Source organism: Hordeum vulgare, chromosome 4H (genome assembly GCF_904849725.1).
Source record: "Hordeum vulgare subsp. vulgare chromosome 4H, MorexV3_pseudomolecules_assembly, whole genome shotgun sequence".
NCBI classification, from domain to species: domain Eukaryota; kingdom Viridiplantae; phylum Streptophyta; class Magnoliopsida; order Poales; family Poaceae; genus Hordeum; species Hordeum vulgare.
This window is the reverse complement of record NC_058521.1, coordinates 126,202,521-126,217,749: the sequence shown is the minus strand read 5'-3', so window position 1 is coordinate 126,217,749 and position 15,229 is coordinate 126,202,521. Positions and strand designations below refer to the sequence as shown.

The 15,229-nt window shown below is 44.3% G+C and overlaps 1 protein-coding gene across 2 annotated transcripts; it reads right to left on the bottom strand.

Moving 5' to 3' along the window:
• Positions 1-3,619: 3,619 nt before the first annotated feature.
• LOC123448111 (ethanolamine-phosphate cytidylyltransferase-like) lies at positions 3,620-10,519 on the bottom strand. Of its 2 annotated transcripts, XR_006631610.1 has the most exons (10): positions 9,956-10,519; positions 8,194-8,429; positions 7,539-7,720; positions 6,505-6,576; positions 6,251-6,318; positions 5,954-6,074; positions 4,695-4,760; positions 4,492-4,614; positions 4,124-4,211; positions 3,954-4,048 (listed from the first exon to the last, which is right to left on the bottom strand). XR_006631610.1 is itself a non-coding variant. In XM_045124884.1 (9 exons), the coding sequence occupies exons 1-9, from the start codon at positions 10,279-10,281 to the stop codon at positions 3,977-3,979; spliced, it is 1,266 nt and encodes a 421-aa protein (XP_044980819.1). In that variant the 5' UTR covers positions 10,282-10,517; the 3' UTR covers positions 3,620-3,976. The 2 variants fall into 2 exon arrangements, 1 of the variants encoding a protein (XP_044980819.1); XM_045124884.1 differs by lacking the exon at positions 4,124-4,211 and having other exon boundaries at positions 3,620-4,048; positions 9,956-10,517.
• Positions 10,520-15,229: the final 4,710 nt, after the last annotated feature.

Sequence of the window (15,229 nt, the reverse complement as noted above, 5' to 3'; positions counted from 1 at the left end):
TACCCCCTCCGTCCCAAAATAAGTAACTCAAAAATGACTCTACTTTGTACTAAAATTAGTACAAAACTGAGTCATTTTTAAGTCATTTATTTTGGGACGAAGGAAGTATTATTTTGGTCTATTTGTTAACCTAGATATATGTGCAAGCCTTATAAATCAAAAAGAAGAAAATAATACAGTAGTCTTTTAAGATATTTCACTAGGTGACTACATACAAAGCAAAATGAATGAATATACACTCTAAAGTATGTCTACATACATCCGTATGTAGTCCTCTAGTAGAATCTCTAGAAAGACTTATATTTAGGAACGGAGGTAGTAGTATGGAAGAAATGAAGTCTCAAAAAAACTGGTTCTTTCCAATCAAAGGCGGGCTAAATGTTTGGTGATCTCCCGGCGGGACCACAGACATAGATCGATAAGATGGTGGTGGTCATGGGCGGGCAATTTGGCCATGCACACACCACGCCACACGGGTGCAGTGTAGCTGCCCCCCGGCCCCGAGCCTACCATACCAGTGCAGCAGCAGCAGCTGGGGGCTGATCGATCATGGAGCCAGCCAGCCAAGTGGCAACTCCCCCGCAGGCGCGTGTGCGTGCGTGCGTGCGTGAGGTGAGAGAGAGGGAGAGAGAGATCTTTTCTTTTGGCCACTGGGCGGGGGCGAGGCGGGCAAAGCAAAGCAGGGATGCATGCATATGCATGTGACGGGAAAAGCAAAGGGTCCGCACCAAGATCTTCCTTCTTTCCTTCTTTCTACCTTGGAATTAGCGAAAGATAATACCAACTGCGCACCGCGTCCACAGATACGCTTTTACACGTACGAGCCATGCAGCACTGCACGCTCTCCCTCCACCCCACCCCCACCCCATCCTACCCCACTTTGGCGCCAACGTCTTCTTCTACTTGCTGTCAGACACGGTGAAAAGATGGATGAAGCTGCTCACTATAGCAACTAAATTACGTGAGCCTGCGACTGAAAGTGCGTGCCTGCACATGCATGCCTGCCTGCGAGTTTCATCATCATCAATGGTAGTTTTCTTTTAATAAATAAATAATAGTTATAAAGGAGGATCACCCCTGCATCAATCATCAATGGTAGTTGGGTTGTGCTAATCAACTCCAGTGATCACCGGACGGAGTGACTAACGATGTCTTAATTAATTAATAAACACCAGCGTTAGTTATGATCATGGCCAAGTTTCCATGTGCATGCTCAGCTAAAGGACAAGCTAAAGCTGACCATGCCGTTATTTTTCTTGCTCGCCGCAGTCCTGAACTTAAAAGTAAACTAATGCCACACTTGCTAGCAGCTAAGCCTAGCCACGATCGGAGATGAGCCAGTAAATATCTGCTGCACAGCTCAGTCTAATCTCTAATGTAATCATCATCTTACTACATATACTCACAAAATCAAGCCTGAAACGTCAAATGTCACACGAGGAAAAAAAGATGAAAAGAAGGAATCATGGCGGAAAAGCGCGGCCGAGGTGATAACACGAGCTCGCCATCATGCATGGCACGAAAACTAGGCGCGCGAAACCGGTCGGCCCAACGCAACACGCATCCAGCACGACTGCATCATGATGATGTTAGTCCCAAACCTGGCCAAACGGGCCGTGCCTGGCGGGCCGGCCCGGCTGCCCGCGTGCCAGGCATGACTCGGGCCCGGCCCGGCACGAGCATGTCCTAGGCCGTGCCCGGGCCGCCACCCCCAGCCCGTGTGCCGGCACGGCACGTTAAGGAGGGAGCAAGGCGGGCCGACGGGGGCACGTCTTGGACCGATAGATCTGGCCATCTGGGGTTCTTTTAGCGACATATCTGATCAGCCGTCACCGGGGCAAGGCCGCAGGGGCGGCTGGGTGGGACGCGCGCGGGAAAAGGGAGGGAGGCGCGCGGGAAAAGGGAGGGAGGTTCGTTGCGCGTGGGAAAGGGAGTGTGTCGTGCGCGGGAAAAGCGAGCGTGTCGTGCGCGCGGGAAAAGCGAGGAGGGAGAGATGATTTTTTTACGGGCCTAACGTGCCGCGGGCTGGCCCGATTAGACAACATGCCGTGCTTGGGCCTGGGAGGCCAGCACGCGGGCCGGCACGGCCCGTATATTAATCGGGCCCATGCAGGCCATGCCGTGCCTGACACGATTACGACGGGCCGGACCGGGCCGTTTGGCCATGTATGGTTAGTCCTACTCTCCTACTACCACAATCCTTGTTAGGAACAATAAATATTTAGAAACAGAGAGAGTGATGAATCTAGCCTGCACAACATGCGCAGTGGCTCCTTAACTGCAAGCATGCCCAGCCAGAAAAACGTACGTACAGATCGGATTGCGTTGCGTCTTGCATGGCTAGCTGGCTACGTGGTTCAAAGTTGAAACACAGAAATTAGATTAGGAATTTAGGATGAAAAAAACATGTTTTATCAGTGGGGCGTGGAAGGAGATATGAATGAGCTGACATGCAACCATGGGTGATGACAAGTGGGCGTCTGACAAAGGGGGGTGTGTGTCGGAGGGTCGTCGCCGGGATCTCCAGCAGGTGGATCTTCAACTTGTCCCACACCATCCATGCTGAGAGCGACTCTCTCTTCCCGCTGCCCTTTTAGATGCTGCTGGTTTCTTTCTCTTCTTTACGCAGCCCCCCACTCCATTATTCACAAACCATGTCCCAACCCATTAATTCCTGTGCACCGAAAGGCAAACTCCTGAGGAAAAATCTTTGTTTCATCGCTCTATCACTTGCGATCAGACTCCTCCCCTTTATATCTTTCAGTATTTATCAGGAGTATTTATTAAACCTTCTTTTCAACACAACGACATGTATTTTCCTGTCGACAAATTCCTATTTGAATCTTGTGAAAAACAAATCATCAAAGACTACTAATGCGGCGTTCTCGCCTTATTCAGGAATTTTCCATCATGAAATATACTGTGTTTCCAAGCACCAAGGCACGGTCCAGTACTTCAGTGTAGCCTCTACTTTTAACCATGAAGGGTGCAGACCACATCTGAGGTCGTCCATCAATTCAGGGACCCTCCTTATCTCCCCCCGGAAAGAAATTTCCCAAACACAGCAAACACTCAGACTCCACGAGCCGATCACGCGGGTCCAAAACGACAGCTGTTTTACCACATCTGCAGGCCCCCCTATCTATCATGACAGATAAACCACCCAAAAACTAGGGAGTCCAAATCAAGGAGAAGCCAGCGCTGGGAAGTAGCAAGGCGCAAGCGATGGCCAGCAAATACTAGTAGAAAGTTGATCGCAAGAGAGCAAACACAGGCAGCCCCAGATGCTGCTGCTAAAACGCACCATTTGGAAACTTCACAGGTACCACATCCTTTTCCATGGCTTAACAGCCTACTGACCCGCGGACAGAGCCAGCAGGGTGTGGCCATCTGGCACCTTTCTAGTGTTATGTTTTTGCCTAGCAAGCATTTTGCCAAGATCACTGGTAGCTCTCGACGTGTCGGCAGACCGTCCAGGTGTACCATCAGACCCAGCTGCTTGCACCGACCAGCGACTGGCATACCATATCAGTTAGTCCATGTTCGGTTTAAGATCAGGACTCAGCTCCACCAAGTATATGAGAAAACGACTGGCATTGGATGCCCACCTCACAAGAGCAACCGGGAAACAAACAATTGATTGACCTAGCATTCATATTGTACCACAATTCTCGAACAACTATAGATCTCAAAAAGAACTCAGCCGGTAACGGCAGCTCTGGAAGCCGGTATACAGGGTGGGAATAGGGTAGGTACTAGCACTGGAAGTGGGCATTGGAAATTCATCCAGGTTCCGCACCCAACTCAGCGCCACTGCCTATCATGCATCAAGATTGCATCTGAAGCTACTAAGCTATATAGCAAAAATGACAATGGAGCGGTAAAACTGTAGATCACCTAATGGCTTCATTTGTGACCTGTGTTAGAGCCTCGAAGATCTAGGAACAGTCTTCTGAGAAGATCTATCCATAGGTAACTACTCTCCATTGACAAAGCTTTTACTGTCGTAGTACTTCTTCTCACTGGCTTCCTTCTTCTCGTTCCGCTTCTGCACAAAGGCAAACATCAGAGACCAAGTATGAGTGAAAACACACCAAAGCAGTGGACCAGTATAAATGCAAACCATATCAGCCCCTACACCAAAGAACGTGTTGTTGAGCATAGTTATAGCAGGAAATATTGGTCCCGTCGAGACAGACAAATATTCAATGCTGCATATCCAAAGGAATTTACTCAGACACTAATGCACTACCATAAACATCAATACAAAATAACTCCAGCATCCACAACATTGATATGACGACGACAAAAGGCAAATCATATTTGCACAGAATATAGTGTAGTACTTCCTCTGTAAAGAAATATAAGAGTGTTTAGATCACAACTTTAGTGATCTAAACACTCTTATATTTCTTTACAGAGGGAGTACTGCATACAGCACAGAAGGACAAAGCTCCACCCAACAATCAAACCCAATTTCAGGGTAGTTACCTGATAGGCTTCATGGTTAGAAACTATCCTCCTTATAATAGTACTAGTGGTGATGTCCAAAGGGCTCTCCAGCTTATGATAAATGCCCATAGCAACTGGAACAGCATATGGATTTGAATCATCCTGAGAAGTTCACAAAGTGGCAATGATCAATTATCAAGGTCCAAGATTTGCATATTCCAAGAAAAAGACAGCTTAATTACCTCTGTATAGTCCATGTTCTCAGCTATAGTCCCATGAACAACCAATGAAATATTAAAAGTGGTAACCTGTACAAAAAGAAAAGTTAGAGAGCTCTTGGCACACACACATAACCTGATTGACAGCTAAAATTACAGCTGGTGGTTTCTAAACGATCCTGGATAATATACAAGGTTGGACAGTACGTTATAGAGAATATATAGATTTTATTTGATGGAAGTATTGATTGTTTTGTGAGGTTAGTTTTCAATGAACCAGTGAGGATAACTTGAGGACATTGATCGCATCATCTCTGAGCAGTGAGCACACTGAACAAATTTTCTCAGTGTACTAATGTTCTATGACTACGAGGAATACCTTAGATTGAGGCAGGATTCCGGAGTCAACAGCTTCACAAACCTAGCAGCTAACCGTGGTTGGCATTGCAGCTTAGCATGGACAATACGACTAACTAGACAAAACAATTTCCTCATGAAGCAACGCAACTGCTCACCGTTGCTTAATGAAGATCAAGCTAGAGATGAGATGAAGGATACTGCAAAAGCTAGAAGTTATAAAAGTCATCGTCTGTCCCAATAAAATTGGGGCCCTGTGGGAAATTGGGAAGCTCTCTGTCCATTTCATTGTTATCTTTATTTTGTAGTGAACTAATTCTCATACTTGGCATAATTACATTTTGTACTATGTAGAGGTAGTGATGTTTTGTGCATATATGTTTTCTTGTTCAAATTTTGAAGTTTTGACTGTTGTTGGCTACGAGTACAGTCCGTACTCCATCCATGATTATGTGATCTGTAAGTATTACCTCCATATCAAAATATAAGACGTTTTTGTAGGCTAGTACTTCAAGCTTCCACCAAAAATAAGTCTAGTCCTTTATATCCAACATAAGTAGCAAGTGAATGTAAACTATCCACTTAAATAGTGAAATGCATGGGCCTACTTTTTCTAATCTAGTTCTCGGCATATATCTAAGTGGGCCTAGTTTACCTAAGCTCATACCTAGTTTCCATGTCACGTCTAAAATAATTTGACAAACTAAGCCAGAGAGTACATTTTAGTGAATTTAATAGTACTTGGAAAATAAGATTTATACTATGTATATAGATCTATGGATAAGTGCAAGTCGGCCCATATTTTTATACAAAAAATAGTAGATTTGAAATTAGGCTTTTACTTGTACGGCATAAAAGCCATATCATCACGCGTGTTATACTACAGTTATATTATGTCATGGTTCAGAGTGGAGTGGACAGCTCACCATGTCTTTCGAAATGTGCCAGGGAGCACCAATGATCACTTCGTCAACATAACGGCAAGCCAAAACACTCAAACTGCGCTCATGGAGATTCATGATTGGGCGATGTGGTCCTCGAGTTGAACTGAGAAACATTAAGCATGAACATAAGAAAAAGGTTATATGAAAAAAAACTGACTACAGAAGTTATGCTCAACAGTGTACTCTGAGTCTCTGACTATAAACTATGACTATTGCAAAAGCCAATGAATTGTATAAGAATTGTAATTAGATAAAGGTAGATGCACCCATCATACTTACCTTATGGTCTGATCTGTGTGAATGCCCACAAGCAAGAAATCTCCAAGCCCTCGAGCAAGTCGCAGTATCTACGTTGAAGAAACCATAAATACACTGAATTATGATTTGCAATGTTTTGAAGACTTTAGTTCAGTATTCTCCCGCCAGAAACAACTGGAAAAAAATATACAACCAAGACAAGCATATGACAGAGCATCCAAATGCTGAGAAAGATGCCATGGTTTTTCTCTGTTTCTTTTATGGGAGACATTTACCTCGACATGACCAGCATGGAACAGATCAAATGCACCATCTATGTACACTACCCGGGAATTTGGTCCTGGACCCTGCGTTGGTAAACTTAGTCAGCAGAAAAGGAAATAAGTTGAGAAAAGAAGGGCCTGCTTTATTTAGTTAAATTACACGAACTATCACCAGTTTGCAAGAAGTAGAAACATCAAAGCAAATTCTATGTTTACAAACTGAATAGTTCAATTTTACAAGCATATGCTCGTTATAGACAGATATTACGTGTATCCCACAATGCCACAGTTCGTGTCCAATTACGAGTCCTTGTCTTGGGGGTCAAGTTATGTCGAGTTTGTATGTGGAGATGGACCCAGCCAGCACACGCTGGAATTACTCTTCAGTGAACAGAAACCAACCTAGAAGGTCTATATAAGGATGTATCCCTACTGTAAGGGGGGAAGCAAGAATATTAACTCTTTCCCTTCTAGTTGCTATCCCACTACCCTTTTTCCCAGCCAATCTTCGCTGCACCTTACAAGAAGTTGAGCTGTGGGCACATCAATGCCTGCTTACAATAATTCAAGCATATATGAACTTTTATTATTTTTGAATCTCAACTCCCAACTCAGAACCACTCAAACCGTCAACCAGTAATCACGTGGCATTTGCAATTGATGAAGCACACTGCACAAATAACTCTCCCTCCCTCCCTCAAGTCCTCATTCATGCCTAGTAAGTCCATCAACAATAAAAGCTTAATATTTAAGAAAAAGGAAACATTTCTCGGTGGAAGTTTTCATCTATGGTGCACAGACAAATCTCTACCTGGGCAAAACATGTACAGTTTGTCTTGTAAGAGTTTAACATATGGAAGTCTCACTCTCAATACAAAGGAAGTGCCTTCTTACATAGAGAACATCGCATGTGTAGCCACCTCGAATTAGTTTCTGATCTCAGGACTAGGTGCCAACCACGTTGCAGAGGCTCATTGGGTATTCATTACCCAGATATAAATGGTGTAGTATTTATGCAAGAGAAACTCTGAAACAGTATGACATACCCTGCCATTTGAGAACTGAACTATCCGCCGAGATGTGGGAAGAAAATGAGATATTTTTGTTCCACTTCCAAATCCACTATCATCAATATTCTGACCATGCCCATGACTGAACTGTCTTTGTAGTGAAGAGTGGCTGTTATTATCAGAAACTGGTCTCTCTCTAACACAAAGAAGCATTCTTCCTGCAACGAAGAGAGACAAGCTCAAGATGGCAGTAAAAAAATCATCACCGTAAACAATAGGAATTAGCCCATGATCAACTCATTGGTTCCCAATGTAAATCTCCATACCATCCTGGCTCGTAAATGGATACAACAGAAATGTCAGAATGCATGTGATGGTGGGAACAAGAAATTAGTCTTGACGACAGATAAGACACTGTCAAATGCTTCCTTAAAGTGGCATATCAGGAGAAACAAGGTACTCCCTCCTATCCATATTACTTGTCTCAGATTTGTCAGATATGCTAACACTAAAACATGCTAGATACATCCGAGTGTAGACAAATCTAAGACAGTTATCAGTGAGGTTGTCAGCTCAGAGACAGCCTAAAAGTTATTCCAATGCAGTAGCCATTTAAACTTCAATTTCAGTATGGCAATTAAAACTTTCAGCATTTAAAACATACAAGAGAAAACTAAAGCAGAATAAGTACCAACAATATCTGTTGTTGACACTCCTTCAGTCCTTTTAATCTGCTTATATCGGCCAGCCTTTTTGGCAAGGGCATATGCATCAGTACCATCTGGGAGCAGGCAAGGATCATCACCATGAATAATGTAATCAATATTGTACTCATTGAATAGCTTGTTCATGAAATCTTCGGTTATGGCATATGGTGCATCTGGAATGACATCGTCAACCCATTTGACAGCACGGACCATTTTCATTCTGTATTATCCAGAAAAATGGAAACATCAGGAAAAAGAATTTATACTAAACACAATACAAAATTACGGATTATACCGGTGCATCCAAAGAGGCAAAAGCACAACACGGAAGAAATGCCTAAAATTCCATACAGCCTTAAGCCAAAACTGCATTAGAGGCAAAATCTGGCTGTGTTAACACAACAGTAACTACCAACAGAGCACATAAGAAACCCATGAATTGCACCTAAATCTACAAATTGCAGAAGCAGAGAAACAGTAAGGGCTCCTTTGATTCAAAGGAATTCCATAGGACTTTTAGAGGGTTGGAATCCTTAGGATTTTTCCTACGCTGGTCGTTTGATTCACATGATTGAATCATATAGGATTTTTTTCCTATGGAATCAAGTGTACTGCATTTCATTGGAAATCAAGCATCCACTCCAACCTCTTTTTACGATTCCTTTGTTTTTCCTGTGGCATCAAACACTCTATGCTAATCCTATAGGATTCAAGTGGACAAGCCACTCAAATCCTGTATTTTTCCTATTCCTACGTTCTAAAAATCATGCAAATTAAAGAGGGCCTAAGGCGTGCATTAAGACACTAACTCCTGCCAGTAAATCTTGCTTAACTCATCTTTCTTCAAGCAGGCAGAAAAAAACACAGAGATCTGATTAATTGTCAAAATTAAATAAGTGCCATAATTCATTTTGACACGGCAAGAATTGCATCCATCATAAGCGCAATTGCGAACAAAAAAGCTACTGGGATAGCAAATTTTCTAAAATGTATTAATGTCGTTTGAGCAAACTTGATTTGTTACTACCAATCAGCCAAGCAGAGCACACAGCAGGCATACCACATTGACCATATAAAATGAAATGCACAGACTCACCAAGTGGTTAGTGACTCCAGCATTAGCGAACATTTCCAGGGCTATCTACTGCTTGGGCCGATTAGCCCATCCCAGATCCAGACAAGCTATCTACTGACCAAAAACACACTTAACTTCAGAACTAGTAATACTATAGCCCGATTCAAATCATTCATGCAACACAACAGTACAACTAGCTAACCATAACTTAGAGCCACTTTTTTCATTGTTACTAATCAACAAACGAAACAATTCTAACATTCGAGCTACTGCTATGTTTTAAATCCATACAAGTTTGAGAACGCCAAACAGTCCGTCCTGCCCACAAAACATCACCTTAGAATTCAAGCTAAAAAGAAAACTTTGATGCAAGTATGCAACTGGTCCGCACGGTAGCAACTCGGCAAACACATTAATTCACATAATGACACTAAAAGTTTGCCCTGAATCCTAACAACGAACGACAGCCACAAGTGTTCCCCAGCAGTTTGCATTGTAAGAATATAATTAGAGCGAGTCCCACAACATGACAACAAGCATCAACCAGAGGGGAAAATATTGTCGTGGTTATGTTCTCATTGGAACAAAATGTTGGCTGTAGCACAAAACTTAGCGGCGATCTTACACATGGCGCAAGCAAACACTAGAATTACGAAGGGATGCGGGATGACCTCTCGTGGAGCGGCGTGACGGGGGGTCCCTTGTTGGCGGTGATCTCGTCGTCGCTGACGACGCCGACGACGAGCTCGTCCCCGAGCGCCCGTGCCTGGCGCAGCGCGTTGCAGTGACCGTAGTGCATCATGTCGAAGCAGCCGTCCATGTAGACCCGCACGGGGCGGCAGCGGCGGCGGAAGCGCCGCCGGAGGGCCTCGACCGGTGGCAGACTCGGGGCCGCGGGGCCAGCGCCGAGGTGCAGCGCGACCACCGAGGCGCCCAGCACGATCCCGCCGATCACGCACGCCGCCACCGTCCGCGCGCTGCTACTAGCCGAATCCATGGGTAAAGCAATGGACTCACGGACCCAGAGGAGTCAGCGGGGCTGGGGGGGAGTGGTCAGAGGCGTGTGTTTGGTCTCGCGAGCGCGCGAGGTGCGGCGGGATCTAGCCTAGGGTTAGGGATGCGGGCGGGCGGCTGGAGGGGCCTTCGCCATGGGAGATGGGTGGGAGGTCTCGGAGACGGACGGAGCTGTGGTCCGGTTCACAGGCTAGCTAGCTCCGTGTCTGTGACCGTAGCGGGAGTCCGCTCGCCTGTTTGACTCAATGCCATACGGGACCAACGCGTCAGTGCTGCCCACACGTGTCACTGATATTTTGCGGACTAAAAAGGCAGCTACAACCGGAGAACGGACGTTTGGAGACTGAGCTCCATAAAGGCCAAAAAAAATAGAATTTTTTTTTTAACTTTTCGTTTTAAAAATTTTTATAAAAAATCTGCAAATGAAGAAGAATGTTACGTGTATATGTAAAGTTTTAGGATGAAATACCTTGAAATACGATCTACACAAAAAAGACAAATTCATGTCATGAAACGATGAATAGTATTTAAAAAGCTTCAGATTTGTCTTCTTCGTACAAACCTCATTTCAACGTATTTTTTTCTAAAAATTTACACACATGTGTATTGGGCCCTCACTTATTTTTGTTTTCTTTAGAACTTTTTGAATGTAAAAATATAAATTTAATGAAATTTGAATTTCAAATTTAAAAGCCTCCATGAAGGCCGAGCTCCAAAAGCAATTTCCGCTACAACCGGACCTAGCAAATTCCGTCTCCCAAACGACCGTGGATGCACTGGACTTGTAGGCGGATAATGACGTGTCGACGTTTAAATATTGGATTTGCAACGTAAAACCTAATCTAAATCATCGTTGGCGCTCGTCTAGTTCCATTGTCATGTCCATGTCCGACGGCCGGTTGAGCCCCTCGGAGTGAAGGTGCGGTCTCCAACGAGTTAGAGTAGCACATGGAGCATGGACCGAGTGTCAGGACTCGAGGCGCCATCGTCTCCCATGTCTTGGGTTGGTTGTAATGGGTGGTATCATATATTAGTATCATGTATATGATATTAGCCTATGATACTAAATCTGTAATGCATGGTATCATAAGGGTAGTATCATAAACAACAACATTTATTGTAATATGGGATCTATAGTGACATTAGCATTGTAGCTCATTTGTGGCATTGTCTCCATGCAAATTAGGCTTGTTGGTACACGCATGCATAGATGCATGATGATTTTTTTTTAATAGATCCATACATAAAGCACCAATATATAAATCACTAAAATATATAAACATATATATTGCATTACATGAATGAACACATGAACATAATCTATCGTGACCCAAACTTTTTCCAAATATGCTCGACCAAGTCATCCTTTAGTTTTTTGTGTGTTGGGCAATAACGGATTCTAGCATCTCTTTCTAGTACGTCGGCAAATGTTGGCATGGCACCATGATCAAAGACCGATGGAAAAACTATCGATGTGCATGCTTCTTCGTTTGGATCAAAAATATTGCCCGCCTCCTCTTTTTCATCCTCGGCTATCATGTTGTGCATGATGATGCAAGCCGTCATAACATTCTTGATATCGCCCCGAGCATATAAACGGACGGGGTGATGTAAAATAGACCATCGACTTTGCAACACATCAAATGCACGTTCCACATCCTTCCTAACCCCTTCTTGGTGCTTAGCAAAGAAGTTGTGCTTTTCTATCTGAGCCATCGGTATTGACTTGATGAATGCGGCACATTCAGGATATATACCATCAACAAGGTAATAACCATGTTGATATTCCTTCTTGTTGACATAATAGTTCACCTGAGGTGCTTGCCCACTCAATTGTTCAATAAACAATGTCGATTGGTTAAGCACGTTGATATCATTGTTGCATTCGGGAACACCAAAGAAGGCATGCCATATCCAAAGATCATGCGAAGCAACTGCTTCTAGAATTAGAGTAGGAACGCCTTTATCTCCACGAGTGAATTGACCCTTCCATGCAATGGGACATTTCTCCCAGCATCAATGCATACAGTTGAGGTTTCCTAACATTCCAGGAAAACCACGACTCTCACCAACTTCAAGTAAACGTTGCACATCTTCGGTGCTGGGTCTTCGCGTATACTCATCACCAAATATAGAAATAATGCCTCGCATGAACAACTTCAAGCAGTCAAGGGCAGTCTTCTCACCAATCTTGAGGTACTCATCTAGAGCGTCTGCGGGGGTACCATATGCCAATTGGCGAATAGACGCCATACATTTATGCAATGGAGTGAGCCATTCACGGCCAACAACATCTCTCCTTATTGTGAAATACGGAGACCACTGACCTAGTACATGGACGATACGCTCAAAGAGGGGTCTTCTCATTCTAAATCTTCTCCGGAAAATTTTGGCGTTGTAGAGAGGATTCTCGCAGAAGTAATCATTAACTAACTGTTGATTACCTTCTTCTCGTCGCATATTCATATAGGTCCTCAGACCACTCTAGCTAAGAGATCGAGCTTGCTTCACTTCCATTGCGATCTCCCTGGCGAACGAGTGCAAGATGTCCTCTTGGGAAAGGTAGTCATCGAGTGTGTAGAGGGTGGCAGGATCTATGGTGTTTCCTTCATTAGCATCATCCGCTTGATGGGACATCTTGTGAATGAGGAACATAAATAAGTGATGCACTAAGGAGCTGTTCGGTAATCCTCCGGCTCTCTGAAATCTGAGGATCTAGAGAGCATCCTTCCCCCGCTCCACGATTTTTAGCTACTGCTCCATCAACTCCGGGAGTTGGGTTGCGGAGCCGGAGGGCCTCCGAACAGGCCCTAAGTTGTTAGTATGGGCTCATACATATAGTATTGGCTTGCGAATTCATAGAGACAACATTAAACTATGAGCACACAAACCATCAGGTTCACACAAACATTAATCGTGAGGATACAAAGCATCAGGTTCACACGAGAAGTAGCTCAAAAGTTCCATGAACTGAACCATCACCAAAAGTAACTGACTAGTAATAAGCTAAAGAATCCATAAAGTAGGAGCAGCAGAACCGAATCATCAGAAATTGTTGGTATTCTTTTCCCCTTGGTCACCTAATCAAAAGAAACGGGAAAAACAAGTCAGTCAGTGAAGAATTACGTGCAAATAATGTACCTAGAAACGGGAAAAACAAGTCAGTCACTCTTGCTTTAGTTGATTGGGATCTCTCTTTCGATTGTTTGGTGTGGTACTGTTGTACAGAGCAGCAATATCATCCCAGAACTTTTCACCCTTCTTTCCATTTCCGTCGATAGGATCAGTTGAACACTCCAACCAAGCGCTTGCCTACATAGCGAAAATTTAACTTACTTTGTATAACAAGCAAGAAGAATTCAAATGTATATAGCAACGAAAATAATATTGAGCAAATGATTATCTTTACCAATCTTTCATGCTCCTCGGGTGTATAGGACATACGTTGGACAGTCTTTTCAACCACTACATCATCATCAATAGTGGTGATTTTTATTTTCCTTTTGGAAGAAGCCGAACCCACTTTAGCACCAGCAGATGGAACTTTTTTCCCTTTAGATTGTGGCGGTGGTGGTGGCGTTGATAAGCAATGCAACGAGGTAGCACCAACAAACTACAAATTCTCTATACTTTGGTATCCTTGTTCAGGATGCGACACTGCCGGTGGTGGAATATTGTAAGTACTGTGCATCGGCAAGAATTGACCAAAACTTACAAGAGCTTCAGGTGCAGGCGTATACAATGGCCTCCTGTAACAAATATTCGAATTTACTTCGGAACACATAGGCGACAAGTTGATTCTCAATGAAGAACTGAATCTAGTATTCGAATTTAGCACCCAACACTTAAGAACTGAACCTAAGACTGAAGAAATTAAAAAACAGAGCATAGTAATCTAACCACGTTATTGCCACAATATGACTAATCTGCTGCCACTCATGGCACTGAAGAATTGAAAAGCAGAGTACTTATTCCACAGGCAGAAGAAACGAATCTTACCAATGAATAGGCGAGGTGTTGGGGACGAAAGAGCTACCCACGGCTCCAGGATAGTAGTACAGAGGTGACCCCATTGCCAATGGAGGTGTTGGTGGCATATCCTTGCTGTTGTTATTGCGGGCGGCCGTGGAGGAGAAGTTCCTTTGGAAGAGCAGAACAGAGGCGGGTCGCGGAGGTAATCGTGCCGGTGGTTGGCACCGACGGTTGGGCTAGATTGGAGACGAGCCACCGTCGGTGGAGAGGTGGATTGGAGGCGAGCCGCCGTCGGTGGAGAGGGTTGGTTGGAGGCAAGCCACCGCTGGTGGAGGGGTGGTCGGAGACGAGCCGCCGCTGAGGAAGAAAGACGAGAGTGATTTTTGCTGGGGTTTTTTACAGCTAGGCTCGGTACACAGAAGCCCCGCAGGCGCACGGGATCGATCCAATTAATTCTCCCCTCGATGGAAACGCTATGATACAGTATCAGTGTATGATACCCATCCTTCTCTTTCCTCAATTAATATTATGCGACATAATAAAAAATGCCTAGTTGGCATGCATGATACCAGCTATGGTACTACCATTACGACCAGCCTTAATCTTCCTCGTATGTTACTCCTGTGGCGAGGTCGCCATACAGGCGCCATATCAGTGACCTTCTCGATTAGGGGCCGAAGGAGACGAGGTGAGCACTTGAAGCGTGTTGGTTCTACGAGGCAACACTAGGGTTTGATAACGAGTGAAGGACAATCATCATCGTCTGCAGACGGGGGACGATCTCGACCTAGATGGCATGCTCGGTAGGCTGCACCTCAAAGGTGAGGTGGACGCTTTTGAGGGGGTTTTCACGAGTTGGAGTCAGTGGCAAGAGGAACTGCAATCAAATGAGTCTACTAGCGAGGGGTTCAAGAGCTCATCCATACCCACCATGAACATTGCTTGACACCCGGCAAAGG